Source organism: Mesoplodon bidens, assembly GCF_964165515.1.
Source record: "Mesoplodon bidens genome assembly, chromosome: 2".
Taxonomy (NCBI): Eukaryota; Metazoa; Chordata; class Mammalia; order Artiodactyla; family Ziphiidae; genus Mesoplodon; species Mesoplodon bidens.
Window position 1 is genome coordinate 153,971,197 of NC_138177.1, and position 17,013 is coordinate 153,988,209.

Sequence of the window (17,013 nt, forward strand, 5' to 3'; positions counted from 1 at the left end):
CCAAGGGGACCTCATATCATCCCGACAACAGTAGAGCTCCCTACTGCCTCCTAATATGTGTCCTCTTCCTGTAGCCTTACATAGTTTGGAGTTTCTCAGATGAGAAGCATGGGCATGGGAAGGGGAGATAGGATGGGAATGGAAAGCACTGAATAGGGTAAAACGAGGATTTCATGTAGGAAATGAGAGAAAACTGTTGGTTTGAAAAAAAAAAAAGGCAAGTCCCGTGACTATACATACCTAAAGAATTCCCTGTGTGGCTGACAAATGGATTCTGAAGACAATTCCAAAAGAAAGAAGGTAACAGAAAATTTTGAAACTGCAAGAGTGTAACCAGTATGCCACCTCCTAAAACAACTGGGAAAGTGTTAAGGAAAAAAGGTATTCGGTGACATTTGTTAAAGATGACAAATGACAAGACAGACTTTACTCAGGACCAGTGTGATAGGTATAGGGACAACTGCCATGGGATTTTGGTTGGGGAGAGATTGCGCTCAACTCTGAATACACCATACACAAGTAGGAATTTATAGCTAAGAAGTAGGGTAGGGGTCAGTGGGTGGAAAATTACTAAGAGAAAACGGGTAAGGAGGGTTCTGGGTGAATCCACCTAACAGGATTCCTGCTGAAGACAGGCCAGGGTGATCAGACATCACCTGAAGGATGATGGAGGATAAGGAACCTGATCAGATATTGAGGGTGCAGGGTTCTGGTTAAAATGACTTAGCAGAGTTCTTGCTAAAACTAGATTTTACAAGTAAGTGTGCAAGTGGGCCTCGGAAAGGTTCAGGAGCCTAACATTTGTTCAAGCAAAAAGTCAGTAAATAATTTAGATCCTTAAGTGCTAGTATGCTTGTTCAAAAAAAAGCACTATCATTCATTTGTAATCATTACTCAGCATTACTCTTCAAAAAATGGCCAATGAGAGAAAAACAATGTAATATAGTTGTAACTGAGCTTAAACTTGAAAAGGCTTGATTTCTGAATTTAGGTTCAAGCTGTTTTGTCACAACTCAAGAAAAGGCATAAAAGTTTTTTGACATTATCAAAGAATATTGTGAACAGCAGTAAAAACTGTAGCTTAAATAATGGTTGGTTCATCCTTTTTTTTTTTTTTTTTAACGGTACACGGGCCTCTCACTGTTGTGGCCTCTCCCGTTGCGGAGCACAGGCTTTGGACGCGCAGGCCCAGCGGCCATGGCTCACGGGCCCAGCCACTCCGCAGCGTGTGGGATCCCCCCGGACCGGGGCACAAACCCGTGTCCCCTGCATCGGCAGGCGGACTCTCAACCACTGTGCCACCAGGGAAGCCCTGGTTCATCCTTTTAAGAGAATATGTGGAACTTACAAAATGTCACGTTCCAAAGTGAAGTTGCTAAGCAAAAAAAAATGTGCTCTTTTCAACTCGATTAATGCTACCTGTGCTGTCACATGGTAAATTCCACGCACCCCTAGGAGCTAAACCTGTATCAATTTCTTACAAGAAAACAAAAAATAGACCCCAAGGCTCAGTTCCTGAAAGTTGCAAAGCATCATGACACTCTAGTTTATTAAAATGAAATGTAGATGATACCCTAGTTGACTACTACTTGAGCTATGCTTACACCTTAGGTAAATACATCAATGACAAAGAACAGGAATATTTGAAGGGCAAATGTTTTATTTACACACTTATTTAAATACTTCTTTTCCTCAACTGAGTACTTACTGTAATACAGAATACAACTGCTTTCCCCCTCTCAATTGGTATCTTGTTAAATTATACATATGTGTAGTTCTATACATCTTTATAACAAGTTTGAGAATGAGATTCAGTAACACTGCCATACCCCTTAAAAGTGCCAGCAAATGGGTGAAAATATTACTGAAATTCATACTACGTATTAAACCACATTTTCACTTGCATGTTACTGTTAGGGTTGGAAGAAAAAAATGGTGAAATTTACTGCAGAAACTCTTAATAGATATAATTTAATATAATATATAATATAAACATATTTTATACTCACACTTGCATAATTGTATAATTTGTTATAAAAATTAAAAATCAGAGATGGTAAATGTAGTTTTCACTGATTCCTTGCTTGCTTAATTTATGCTTACTTTCCAAGCTCTATGTGCATTTATAAATTAACTTTTTCTGTGATCTTTTCTCTAAAAACTTTATTATCACTTGCAGAACATGATTGGCATTGGTTTTTTTAATGGGAATTTATTCTTCCAGTTCATTCAGATTGGTGGATTTCTCCTCACCATAAATTCTCTACTTAATAAGGTTTATTAAATATTTAAAGTTTTCTCAGATTCATAAGTGAATATTACGTATGAATTTTCTGATGTACAATAAGATTTGACTTCTGGGAAAATGCTTTCCCACATTTGCTACATTCATAGGGCTTTTCTCCTGTATGAATTATCTGATGTCTGAGGAGATGAGACTTCTTGATGAAGGCTTTGCCACATTCAATACACCCATAAGGTTTCTCTCCTGTGTGAATTCTTTGATGCGTAACAAGCACAGAAGTGTTGCCAAAGGCTTTGCCGCATACAATGCATCGATAGGGTTTCTCTCCTGTATGAAATCTAGAGTGTTTATAAAGGGATGAACTATACCTGAAGGTTTTCCCACATTCCTTACATTCAAATGAGTTCTCAAGTGTATGTGATTTCACGTGTTGAGTAAAGGAGGAGTTCCAGGTGAATGATTTTCCGCATTGACCGCATTCATAAGGCTTCTCTCCAGTGTGGAGTCTCTGATGGACCACGAGTTGTGCTTTATGCGTAAATGCTTTCCCACAATCACTGCACACAAAGGGTCTCTCTCCATTATGTATTTTCTGATGAGTTGCAAGGTGAGCCTTCCTGCTATAGGCTTTCCCACAGTCGTTGCATTCAAAGGGTTTTTTTCTTGTATGATTTTTTTCATGTCTAATAAAATGAAACTTCTTTTTGAAGGCTTTCCCACATTCACTGCATTCATAACAGTTTTCTCCAGTATAACATCTATTACAATTAAGTAAGTCTGAAGTAGGTTGCAAACTCTTCCTATATGACTTACATTTATATGATTTTTTTCTTGTAGGATTAAGACTTGTGCTCATATTGTAACCATGAATTCTCTTCACAGTCAGAATTTTATTGAACATGAACAAAACTGAATTAAAAAAATTGTCTTTGCTTTCCTGGTGCTTGTCTGATTCATCAATAAGTGGGCAGTCAGCTTCTAAAAAGGAGTACAGTGAAACATTCCTAGTTAATCTTTGCCATCAACAGTTATAGAAACATATATGATTTCAAATCTAGTCTCTCATTCTGAAACAAATCTGTATTTGCCTTGCTCCTGAGCTTTAAGACTAAAACTGCTAAAGAGGAAATGGGAGCACAGAATGACAATGAGAACAGATGGCTTAACTTGTGACCTGAGGAAAGATAGTAAAATAGCACAAGGTACAGTAAGGAGGGTACAAAGGAAATCAAAAAGTTGCTCAATTGCTCAACAAGGGCATATGGTTAGCTCACAGAATGAAGAGAGCCCACTGTGGAGATGTGATCAATGGACCGGGTAGCCACGGGAACAAGAGACAAGGGAGTTAAGGGAAAATATGAGAGGGAAAACTAGATTTGGAGAAGGGAGATCAGAATCAGGGTCCTTACTACCTAATTCCTAGATTACCCAGGTAGAATAGCTCCTTATTTCCCTCATTCATATCTCTTTTTCCTCTTGATCATCTGGCACAATGTCACTTCCCCTCAGGAACATTTTTCTATCTCCAACCCTCTAACCTCATCCAAACCACAGCTGAGTCATATCTGTAGACAGGGCTCCAACACTACTACAGCTGGGATTCATTCTTACCGGTACTTGTAAGCCCAGGAACACAAAGGTCTAGCAGGTCATTCGAGGGTGTGCTATTCTTAGCCCAAGCACAGATTCTATCTGCTTGTTACCATTTTTGTTCAGGCTGAGTTTTGATATATGACAAGTACTACTTTTACATCCTCCTTCAATCTGCCTAACAAATTAGTCCCCAGAAAGCCTCTTTGCTCCTGAAGTCACATTTTTAGACTCCTAGTCTCAAAACTCTATAAATCCCAAATCCACTGCTCCATTAAAACAAAAAAAAATTAGGGAAGGGATTATAATTCCCCACTCCTGAATTTCCTTCCATGTGGAGTTACTACAATACCCCTAGCCTTTTGCTTCATGCCTTATCCTCTGTGGAGCTGGCTGAGTAGTGGGCTATAGCCATTAATACACATTTCTTTATTGAGTGGTTCTAAATGTGGTGACTGGGTTCCTGTCTTCTTTCCTCTCTACTTCAACCAATGGGAAGCAGCATCCTGTGTTACCTTGGCCAACAATAACCAACTGAAAAATCCAGGGTAATCAGCCTGGTGAACAAAAATATGCAATACAATGAATTCACTCATGGTATCTAAGCATGCACTGCTCTAGCCCTCAACAAATACCTACTTCTGTTCCAAGGATTCTAGATTCTAAATAGCTACAATCATTTGCTCATGTTCCTTCCCCACCTTAACTTGCCCTCCTTCATCCTCTCTCATCCTGTCTAGTATTTAGATATCCTTTAGGGAGGAGCCATTGTTCCATGATCTTAAAAAAAAGGCTCCTCCAGTCTTTGCCTACTTTAGGCTCCATTTTCTCTGAACTTCTAAGACAGTCATCACTGCTGCCTAAACCATTTATTTTGACAACTAACTAGATTAAAACTGCAGTGTTACTGTGCATTGAACAAATGTTCCACATTCATCAAATTTTAAAATATATGGCTATGTTTTGCCTTTTCAACTACAATTTACACACCTGGAAAAACAATATTTTTTAATTTATTTGAATCCTTCTCAGGAAACATTAAAAAGCCTTGTTGAATGAAAGGATAAGAAACATCCCCACAATCCCTGACTTTACAAAAATGAATTAATTAAATAGTCATTGAATGTCCATGATGTGTTCAGCAATGGTGTAAAGAAAAAAAATGATACTGGACTTTCTCTTCAGGGAGTAATCATGAGAAAACATGCCTTAAAGCCACAGGTTTTTTTTTTTTTTTAAAAAGTCTTAAAAGCCACAGGATTAAAAAAAAAATCTAAGATAGTATATGTCAAGTTTTCGTGACAGAGCCATAGTAGAGTTGGGATGGGAATTCAAAGAAGGCAGAGATCAATGTAGGCTAAAGTTACCATGAAAGAGGAGAAAACTGAATTCAGACTTCATAGCATGCTGGTTTTGAAACCGAGTGGGGCCTTGAGGGGCTCCCAGGCACTGAAACTGTGAGGCCTGGGCACTGAGGCCTCCTTTTGTCCATCATTTCTTCCAGGCAAGACTCCAGCCTCCATGACCTTCCCTGAGTTCCAAAGGGTGGATTTGAACAGTTGCTAATCAAGGGAGGAGCAGCTAAGAAATCACCTGTGGCAGGATTAAAGGGACCAGAGAAGCTCATCAAGATTAAGAGAAGACCACCTGAGACTGAGGGCGTGCAAGCTCTGCTCACACCCTAATCTTGTCAGGACCCCACCTTTGAACCCCTGTTATAAAACCCTTAATCAAATCCTCTGGGGGGAGAGACACAGTTTTTCAAGGCAGAAGCCCAGTGTGTCTCCCTTTGCCTGGCAAAGCAATAAAGCTATCCTCTTCTACTTCACCCAAAACTCTGATTTGATTCAGCATTGCTGTACAGAGAGGCCGGTAATGGTTTTAGTTAGATGGAGCACATCAGAATCAAAAGGACTGATGCAGAAAAAAAAACTGTGTACAGAGGATGCTAAAGAGTCTAATTGCATGGAATAGGGAAAAGACGGACAATTCTGGATAAACATGGGATCACATACAGAGGGATAAGCCATTTAAATACCATAATACAGGTTATACAGGAATAACATGTTTGTCAGAAGAGTGACAAGCAAAATGAAATAATTCAGATAAATCTTTCAAGAACATCTAAGATAAACCAGAAAGTAGGTTGGAATTGGCAATATAAGTATTTACATAAACGGCCGAGATACCATATCAGGAGTTAAAATTCATTTGGTTTATGCCAGTAGTAATTGGGGTTCCAGGGAATCTAAAACACATTTAATTGGTATCTTAATCATTTGAAACATACTTCTTTTATGGACTCTGTGCAAAGGGAAGATTTTATTTTGAGTCAGTCTTGGATAAACTAATAGTTGAAATTATAGGTAATAAGTCACAATAGTATTTAAGGAGAAATTCTTAAGAGAAAAAGCCAAATTGCTTACCACAGTGATTTTGTGACTACAGAGCAGGAGGCCAGTCATTACCTTTTATTGTAAGGATAAAGGTAAAGGGTTGAAGAATATTAAAAATTGGTTACTATGAAAAAACAGACAATAAGGCCAGGTAGGGTAAAATTATGGGAATGGAAAGCTGGTGAGGCAAAGATGCTGGAGATGGCACAAAATAAATAACTGTAGTCTTTAGAGTGATGAAGTTTCTGAGGGAGTTACTGTGGACAGAATTTCAGAAGATGGAAGAGAAGTCAAACAGCAAACGGTGAAAAAGCTGTGAGAAAGGGTGAGGGCAGATTAGTGAGGAACTAATTCAAATAAAGTTGGAGGACAATTTCCAAAAGATTTCAATATTATCAAGTGAAGCAGAAAGATGCACTAGAAGGTAGACACCCCAAGTTAGCCGTAAGACTAAAGATGAGCAAGGTAGGGTACACAGGGGGAGTATATGCTGCAAGAAAAGGAACGAGTTTTTTTTTAAAAAAAGGAAAAAAATTAGGAAGAACATATGTTATAAAAGTTTTGAAATAAAAACAACTAACATGCCGAACACTTACTGTCTGCCACTATATGAAGGGTTTTGCTTGTATTAACTCATATAATCGTTACAAAAACCTGAAGTAAGAAGTAATATTATCCCTATTTTATAAATAAAGTTGTGCTACAAAATAATTAGGTTAGACAGAGGTTGGTGGAATAAGACTTCAAACCCACATAATTTGACTACATTATTAGAAATAGATGTATGGAAAGATCGGCCATCATGTTGAGGAGGGAAGAAGAATGAGGATTCTAGGAACTGAGAGAACCAACAAGCACTTCGATGGAACAGGCAGCGTGAGGAGCCAGAGCAGAGAGGAAGGACATCCTCCCACACAAGAGCTGAGAAACAGAAAGAGCAGCCACGTGGAAGAGTGAAAGTGGAGGTGTCATCTGGGGATCTGAGGATGTTGTGTCAGGTGTACCCAGTCACTTTCAAAGGTGAGTGGTTTTAAGAGGTGCTTCCTGCAAAGTATTTCAGAGGTGACTGTCCCTCACCAACTGAGATCTCAGTTCCAGAGACTCCCATCTACCTGCTTTCTCTGACTCACCTGGAGAGTGCCAACGTGGGTTCTCTCCCTCCACCATCCATGGCTCTTGTCGTTGCTCCACCTTGAAGATCACTTTTGTTTTGGTGACTGGACACCCTATTCATGGGAAACAACACAGAACTGGGGACAAAGTGCTAGGAACAAACGACTACCTCACAATTTGGGTTTGCCTCATGGAGTCTTAGGGCCTGTGAAGATGACAGACAAGCTTTAGAACAGAAAAGACCCTTCTTCATTTGGGAGGCAGAAGCATTAAACAAATTATCTGATCCCCAAAGGGGATTAAGAATCTTTGACCACTAAAATTCAGGGACAAACACTAATGCTTCAGAATGTTCACAGCTTTCACAGGTCTTAAAGGAAGGGCACTATTAAAACATAATGAGTTACACTGAAAAGTTACCACCCACTGTCCTTACCCATTGAGATGAGGTTTCTAAAGTTCTCCAACATCACATCCCAATACAAGGTTCTCTGATCACAGTCAAGCAGCTGCCACTCCTCTGGGGTGAATTCCACAGCCACATCCTGGAGTGTCACTGATCCCTGTAATAGTACATGGATCTTCAAACTAAAGTGTGCATCACTTGGGGACTTGTAAGAGAATCATGGCAGCCTCTTAGGATCATATCATGTTCATTGTTGAGTTTTCAGAAAGTAATGTATGATAACTATTGTACACCTGATTCAGAAATATACTTTGTGATACAAACAAAAATTATATTAAAAATATTCAACTAGTGCCAGGATAATTCAATGGGGGAAAGAATGGTCTTTTAAACAAATGGTGTTGGAACAACTGGATCTCCACATGCAAAAAAATGAAGTTGGACTCCCCTCAACACACACACCTCACATCATATAAAAAAATGAATTAAAAATGGATCAGAGACCTATGTGTAAGAGTTAAAACTAGAGGTGACCCTTGAACAACTTGGGGGTTAGGGGTGCCAACCTCCTCACAGTTAAAAATCCACATAATAACTTTACAGCCCTCCATATCCGTGGTTCCACAACCACGAATTCAACGAACCACAGGTCATGTAGTACTGTAGTATGTATTTATTGAAAAAAATCTGCATATAAGTGGACCCACACAGTTCAAACCCATGTTGCTCAAGGGTCAACTGTATATAATTCTTAGATGAAAACAAGGGAGTAAATCTTTATGACCTGGGATTAGGCAATGGTTTCTTACACATGACAGAAAAAGTGTAAGTGACAAAAGAAAAAAAATAGATAAATTGGAATTCATCAAAATTAAACATTTTTAAGCTTCAAAGGACACCATGAAGAAAGTGAAAAAGACAATTCACAAAATAGGAGGAAATATTTGTGAATCATATATCTAAAAAGAAATTTGTATCTAAATTATAAAAAGAATTCTTACAACACAAAAATAAAAAGAAAACCCAATTTAAAAATGGGCAAAGGATTTGAACAGACATTTCTCCAAAAACAGATATGGTCCATAAGCACATGAAAAGATGTTCAACATCATTAGTAAATACAAATTAAAACCACAATGAGGTATCACTTTATACCCACTAGGATGGCTAAAATCAAAGGCAGACAATGACAAATGTTAATAAGGATAGGGAGAAACTGAAACTCTCATACATTGATGGTAGAACTGTAAAATGGTGCAGCAACTATGGAAAACAGTTCAGGAGTTCCTCAAAATGTCAAACATAGAGTCACCATATGACCCAGCAATTTTTCCTAGGTATATACGCAAAATAATTGAAATCATACATCCCCCCCAAAGAAAAAACCATACACAAATGCCCATAGCAGAATTATTCATAATAGGCAAAAGTGGCAACAATATGGGTATCCATCAACTAATAAATAGATAAACAAAATGAGGTACACCCATATGATCCAATATTATTCAGCAATAAAAAGGACTCTACAACATAGATGATCCTTGAAAATTTTGTGCTGGGTGAGAGAAGCCAGTCATAAGAGATCACATATTGTATGGTTCCATTTGTATGAAATGTTCAGAATAGGCAAATACATATAAACATAAAGTAATTCAGGGCTGGGGGAAGGAAGGAATGGGGAGTGACTGCTAATGGATATGGGGTTTCTTCTGAGAGTAATGAAAATGTTCTGAGATTAGTGGTGATGGTTTCACAATTATGATAATATACTTAAAAACCCCACTAAATTGTATACATTTTAAAGGGGTCAATTTGTAATATGTGAATTATGTCTCAATAAAATTATTTAAAAATATTACTTATATGTTCTTCATTCATTCACTCATACAATATTCAATGAGGACATACCAAGTACAGTACTAGAGATATAAAAAAGAATAAAATTATTACTGCCCTCAGAGATCTTATAATCTATTAGACACTGCAAAAAAACATGTAAAGGTAATAAGATGTTAGAGGGGCAATAAGGTTAATAGGCCAGACTCACATAAGCATAATAAAACAGAAAAATACAGATTTTTTAATATGATAAAATATATCCTCTCAACCATAAAGTCAAAATCATGTTTAACTTAAACTGAAATTAAAAAGGCATATGGCGGGGCTTCCCTGGTGGCGCAGTGGTTGGGGGTCCGCCTGCCGATGCAGGGGATGTGGGTTCGTGCCCCGGTCCAGAAGGATCCCGCGTGCCGCAGAGCGGCTGGGCCCGTGGGCCGTGGCTGCTGGGCCTGCGCGTCCAGAGCCTGTGCTCCGCGGCGGGAGAGGCCATGGCGGTGAGAGGCCCACGTACCGCAAAAAAAAAAAAAAAAAAAAAGCATGTGGCAGCATGCCTACTGCAAAGAGATAGTTAAGACCATATAAAGCAGGTGTCAGCAAACTACAACCCACAGGCTGACTGCCTGTGTTTGTAAATAAAATGTAACTGGAACATAGTTATGCCCATTTGTTTACTTCAACTACAAGAGCAGAGTTGAGTAGTTGCCACAGAGGTTATATGGCCTTCAAGCCTAAAATATTTACTGTTTGTCCCTTTAAAAAGTTAAGAGAGTGACTTCCCTGATGGTCCAGTGGTTAAGACTCCTCACTCCGAAAGCAGGGTGTCCTGGGTTCAGTCCCTGGTCAGGGAACTAGATTCACATGCTGCAACTAAAAAAGCCTGCATGCCACAGCTAAAGATCCCGCACATGGCAACGAAGATCCCACATGTCACAACTAAGACCCGGTGCGGTCAAATAAATAAATAAATATATTTTTTAAAAAGTTAAGAGACTAGGCAGGGTTTACCCCAGGAATGCATAGATAGTTCAATATTGGGAAATGTATTAGAAATTCTTTAAACTGTTATATTAAAGAAAAAATATGTTATTTTATTGACAGGTATAAAAAAATGATATGAGGAAAAAAGTTCCCAATTTATGAAAACAATCTTAACAAGCTAAAAATCCTTAACTTGATTTAAAAAACAAAACAAAAAAAACAACTATCTACCAGATTACAAGAGGAAACAGTAAGACACTGGAAGCATTCCCACTAAAACTGGAACAAAAAAGATTTTGGCTAGAAATTACATTCAAAATTATAGTTACTAGAAGTCCTGTCCATTGACATAAGACAAGAAAAAAATATGGAGCCTACATATTAGGCAATAAGGGACAAAACTCCATTTGAAGAGTATATGATGGTCTAACTAGAAAATCTAAGAATCAACTAAAAAACTCTTGGACTTAGTAAGAGTTCTGTAAGTTGACATAAAGTCAAATAGATAAATCCATACTTTTCTCTACACCAGAATAGCCAATTAGAAAATATAATGAAAAAAGATCCATTCCATTCTCAATAGCAACTTAAATCATATGTAAGAATAAACATCATAAGAAATGTAAAAGAATTACCATAATAAACCTATAAAACTGCAATGAAGGACCAAAAAACACTGAATAAAATGAAGAGCTCACAAATAACAAATGCTGGAGTGGGTGTGGAGAAAAGGGAACCCTCCTACACTGTTGGTGGGAATGTAATTTGGTAAAACCACCATGGAGAACAGTATGTAGGTCCCTCAGAAAACTAAAAATAGAATTGCCATATGATCCAGCAATCCCACTCCTGGGAATGTACCCGGACAAAACTATAATTCAAAAAGATACATGCACCCCTATGTTCACAGCAGCACTATTCACAATAGCCAAAACATGGGAACAATCTAAATGTCCATCGACAGATGAATGGATAAAGAAGATGTGGTACATATATACATATATACATATAAAAAAGAATGAAATAATGCCATTGGCAGCAACATGGATGCAACTAGAGATTATCATACTAAGTGAAGTAAGTCAGAAAGAGAAAGACTAATATCATATGATATCACTTATATGTGGAATCTAAAATATGGCACAAATGAACCTACCTACAAATCAGAAACTGACTCACAGACATAGAGAACAGACATGTGGTTGCCAGAGGGGAGGAGGGGAGAGAGAGGGACAGACTAGTAGTTTGTGGTTGATAGATGCAAACTATTACATTTAGAATGGATAAACAACAAGGTCCTAACATATAGCACAGGAAACTATATTCAATATCCTGTGATAAACCAAAATGGAAAAGAATATGAAAAAAGCATGTCTCTATGTGTATAACTGAGTCACTTTGCTGTACAGCGGACATTGGCACATCATTGTAAATCAACTCTACTTCAATTTTAAAAAATGGAGAACTCATTATTGAAAAGTTATGAATTCTCTCCAAATTAATCTAAAAGTGTAATGCAATCACAATAAAAATACCTAACACTCCCCATTATGGATCTTGACAAGTTGATTTTTAAATTCACATGGAGAGAAAATGCTCAAGAATTGCTGAAGACTCTGGAAAAGGAGCAAGGTTTACTTATGGATCCAGGTGAATATTAAAAAGTATGTGTACCTGGACTTACAAATTGAGTTCATATAGCACTTCTTGGCACTATGTTCTCTGCTTATTCTAGGGAACACTCTAAGAAAGTCACAGGAGGGACTTCCCTGGTGGCACACTGGTTAGGACTCCACGCTCCCAGTACGGGGGGCCTGGATTCAATCCCCTGTCAGGGAACTAGATTCCAAATGCATGCCACAACTAAGGGGCAGACAAGCCACAACTAAGGAGCCCGCCTGCTGCAACTAAGACCTGGTGCAACCAAATAAATAAATAAATAAATAAAAATTAAAAAAAGAAAGTCATAGGAAAACTGATGTTATATTTATCACAGGATTGTTACTGTCAATATTGTTTCTAACACTATCTCTATGAAAACCCATTGTGGGAATCCCCTGGTGGGCCGGTGGTTAGGACTCGGCACTCTCACTGCTGGGTCGCGGGTTCAGTCCCTGGTTAGGGAAGTAAGATTCCACAAGCCTCGGGGTGCGGCAAAAAAAAAAAAAAAAAAAAAGAAAACCCATTGTAAGATACTTTCTTCGGAGAATTGTGCCAAGAAAAAATTTACTTATCCGGGGAATTGTTCTGCTTCATTCTCAAGGACAAAGCCAGTACTTTAAAAGCTTGGCTATCCATTTTCTATGATCACCAGAAAGACTGGGTATACATATGCAGCTCCAACTAAGTGCAGACCCTATAATCTGGATATCAACTTAGCACTTTTGGACCTGATCTATTCAATTTACGTTTTCCCTGACTATACATTTCCTTTTTATTATGTGGATTTTTATCTTTTGGCTGCGCCGCACGGCATGCAGGATCTTAGTTCCTCGATGGAACCCGCGCCCCCTGCAGTGGAAGCACGGAGTCTTAACCACTGGACAGTCAGGGAAGTCCCTATATGGAATTTTTAAGAGATTTAAATAGCAATAAATGGATGCCTTACCTCTAAGTTGACCATTTCTGCAGCTCTTACACAGAGATCTATGAAAGTAGAAATGGGGAAGAGAGTAAAGACATGAGAAACACCAGGATTGCAGTGTAGAACCCTGCTCTATGAAAACAGAAGCACACACACTGCAATCTCAGAAAATGCCACCCAGTGGGAGAACGACATTTCTAGCAAGTCAGAAAAGTCTACTTTTTATAAGCAATGATCTCTGAATGTGTTATTAATATATGGAGCTTAGATAAGTATCTTGTACATTTCTGTCCTACAGACCTAACAGCAAGTTGTTAACCTTTAAGCCATTGACCTTTTTTTTTCCTCCCAGAAATGTATCCTAAGTAAATACAAATACTTGTATCCTAAGTAAATAATGAATGAGTTAAAAGGATAACTAAAAGCCTGACCTCCGAAGCTCAGTATCTTTAGAAGTCATTCCTTCCTGTGATTCTCTGGTCTCTGTTCTGTAGCTGGAGTAAGAGATCTCAAATAGGTTTCTTGAGAAAGCTGGATCCAGGGACCCGGCGGGGAGGGAGGGGTGCGGATTTTTTTTAAGCTGGAGTCTTCAGTTTAGACTCTAAATCTGCTTCTCCCTCTCCCTCCTCCTCCCCCTCGGAATTCACCATCTCCTATGAGCCCAGTCTAGGCTTTTTGAAATTCCAACTAGCACTGCTAGGGCCCTAGAAAGGCTAAAATGTGCAAGATGGACTCCCAGCTTTATTTCGTCTTCACTGGAAAATCTTAAGATTCACCAAGAGCTCCTTAAAAAAAAAAAAAAAAGACACACCGAATTTTACTCAGCATACATTACTCAAATATTTCAAAAGGAAAATATGTCCAACGCTTTGTCTTGCAGGTTTTTTTCATCTTGCGAAAAAAATGAAATTTGAAGAAAACTCATCTGGATTTGAATCTCAGATCTTCTACTCTACTAAACTGTTTGAGTCTAGGCAAGTTAACTTCACCTCTCTCAGCTTCAGTTAATTCATATGCAAAATGGAGAATATTTACTTCGGATGATTGTTGTGAGAATACCCTAAGAGTGCATGAAAGTTTCTCTAGAAACACTTTATTCCTAGATCCCTTAACATGGTTTAATTTTAAACCATTGTAAATGGTTTTAAATGGTTCTGGTAGGACCAACTGTGCTCTTGTAATCAGGGAAGGTGTAGTTTGATGCACAGACTTCTACACAGTGTCTTTTACTTGCAAGGGCAGGAATGCAAACTGAGCTTGCTCTGCCCCACCCGCGATTTAGGAACCCTCTGAGTGGCGGTCGGACCCTTCTCTTGCTTTCTCTGAACTACTCCAGAATTGGACAGGACCCACACACCCAAACACGAAGTCACCGCACGTGAGAGTTTTAAGGTTTTATTTTCAGTTCAGTAAGCCAATAAACCGGTCCCTTTCTTCCCGCCCTTCCCTTATGTCCCCCAAGTTCTGCAGAGTCATACCTGCCAGTCTTTCACTGCCACACTCCCAGCTCCGACTCTAAGCTGGAGATCAGGTTACGGAGATCTCCCAGATCTGGGAGAAACCCCCACTCTCACTTCATACAGTGCTGGTTGGAAAATTACAGACTACAGGCTACTGCTCCACTGCGCGTGTGCGGAAGTAACTGCCCACCCAGAGATTCCCAGGCTCCCCCGCGGTGCAGGCTATTCATCGGGCACTACATTTCCCATAAGGCCCGTGGAGCTCGTTTCCGGAATGCGTCACATGCTTCTGCCTCTTTGGTGGGAGATTTCTGTGTTAGTATCTCTGGGGCCGCTTGGAGACACAGGGTCATTTATAAAAGGGAGATGTATATATCCTTTTTGTTTAAAATGATAGACATCAGCATTTCGGGGGGAAATTTTATTTTTTATACAGTAGGTTCTTATTACTTATCTACTTTATACATATTAGTGTATATATGTCAATCCCAATCTCCCAGTTCATCCCACCACCACTCCCTACCTCCCACTTTCCCCCCTCGGTGTCCATACGTTTGTTCTCTACATCTCTGTCTCTATTTCTGCCATGCAAACTGGTTCATCTGTACCATTTTTCTAGGTTCCACATATATGTTAATACACGATATTTGTTTTTCTCTTTCTGACTTACATCGCTCTGTATGACAGTCTCTAGATCCATCCACGTCTCTACAAATGACCCAATTTCATTCCTTTTTTATGGCTGAGTAATATTCCATTGTATATATGTACCACATCTTCTTTATCCATTTGTCTGTCGATGGGCATTTAGGTTGCTTCCATGACCTGGCTATTGTAAACAGAGCTGCTATGAACATTGGGGTGCATGTGTCTTTTTGAATGATGGTTTTCTCAGGGTATATGCCCAGTAGTGGGATTGCTGGGTCATATGGTAATTCTATTTTTAGTTTTTTAAGGAACCTCCATACTGTTCTCCATAGTGGCTGTATCAATTTACATTCCCACCAACAGTGCAAGAGCGTTCCCTTTTCTCCACACCCTCTCCAGCATTTGTTGTTTTTAGATTTTCTGATGATGCCCATTCTAACCGGTGTGAGGTGATACCTCATTGTAGTTTTGATTTGCATTCCTCTAATAATTAGTGATGTTGAGCAGCTTTTCATGTACCTCTTGGCCACCTGTATAGATATCAGAATTTTTAAATACTGGAAAATCTAAATCAGTAGTATGCTAAAGAGAATAATTTACCCTTAGTTCAGTTTCTTCTAGCCATAAACTAGCTTAGGTCAGGGAGATGAAAAGGACCCAACAAAGAAGACTGAGATGGAATAATCCGTGAGGCAGGTGGAAAAGAAGGAGGGTTTGAATCTGCAAAATCAAGGGAAGAAAATTTTCCAAGAAGGAAGGAGTGATCCACTGCATTAAATGCTGCTGATAGGTCAGGTAGGATGAGAACTAATAATTGACTAGTGGATTGAGCAGTGTGGGAGTTGTTGAAACATACTCTTTTGGTGTAGTGATGGAAGTTTGATAAAGTCTGATAAGAGTTAGGTAAGGGTGGGATGAAACAATGGGAGAAAGCAAGTACATATAGACAACTCCTTCAGTTTTGCTTTTTTAAGATGAGTAGAAAAATAAAGCTGTCCTCTGCATATGGAATTGGGGTCCAGAATTTTTTTTAAGATGGAAGAAATTAGTGTTTGTATCCTAATTAAAATGATACAGTGGACAGGGGGAAATGGACAATACAGGAAAGACGACAGTTGCAGGAGGAAAGTCCTTGAGGAAAGAAGGGATGTAATCCAGTACATAATCGGGGGGATCAGTTCTAAGCAAGAGTATGGACAATTTATTCATTGAAATAAAAGGGGAGGCATACAGGGAGGGGGAAGGGTAACCTGGGACAAAGTGAGAGAGTGGCATGGACATATATACACTACCAAATGTAATATAGATAGCTAGTGGGAAGCAGCTGCATAGCACAGGGAGATCAGCTCGGTGCTTTATGACCACATAGAGTGGTGGGATAGGGAGGGTGGGAGGGAGATGCAAGAGGGAGGAGATATGGGGATACATGTATACATATAGCTGAATCACTTTGTTATATAGCAGAAACTAACACAGCATTGTAAAGCAATTATACTCCAATAAAGATGTTTAAAAGGTGGGGGGTGGTGGTGGAGAGGCAGAGTCGATAGGTACAGATGCAGACAGGTGGACAGATTTGGTGGTGGGAGAATGAGGATGTCCTCACCTGAGTGCTTCTATTTTCTCAGTGAAATAGGAAGCTCAAAGTGAAGATAGGGAGAAGGTATTAAAGGTTTGAGGAAAGAAAATACTGTATTACATTGATTCTAATACTTTTTCATATTTCAACATCTGTGAAATTGCTGTCTTACAAA

The 17,013-nt window shown here is 39.0% G+C and overlaps 1 protein-coding gene across 2 annotated transcripts; it reads right to left on the bottom strand.

Annotated features, from left to right (window-relative positions):
* Positions 1-1,672: 1,672 nt before the first annotated feature.
* LOC308609561 (uncharacterized protein) lies at positions 1,673-14,770 on the bottom strand. Of its 2 annotated transcripts, XM_081223254.1 has the most exons (5): positions 14,630-14,770; positions 13,583-13,936; positions 13,176-13,213; positions 7,362-7,457; positions 1,673-3,223 (listed from the first exon to the last, which is right to left on the bottom strand). In XM_081223254.1, the coding sequence occupies exons 2-5, from the start codon at positions 13,609-13,611 to the stop codon at positions 2,319-2,321; spliced, it is 1,068 nt and encodes a 355-aa protein (XP_081079380.1). In that variant the 5' UTR covers positions 13,612-13,936; positions 14,630-14,770; the 3' UTR covers positions 1,673-2,318. The 2 variants fall into 2 exon arrangements, with proteins under 2 accessions (XP_081079380.1, XP_081079381.1); XM_081223255.1 differs by lacking the exon at positions 7,362-7,457.
* Between the last annotated feature and the right edge of the window lie 2,243 nt (positions 14,771-17,013).

Excerpts from the sequence above, each read along its gene's own strand:
- LOC308609561 (XM_081223254.1), bottom strand. The coding sequence starts at position 13,611 with ATGACTTCTAAAGATACTGAGCTTCGGAG. Across the intron at positions 13,214-13,582 it reads AAAGATACTGAGCTTCGGAG|ATCTCTGTGTAAGAGCTGCA; the intron begins GTCAGGCTTTTA and ends CTACTTTCATAG. Across the intron at positions 7,458-13,175 it reads CAGAAATGGTCAACTTAGAG|GGTGTCCAGTCACCAAAACA; the intron begins GTAAGGCATCCA and ends TCCCATGAATAG.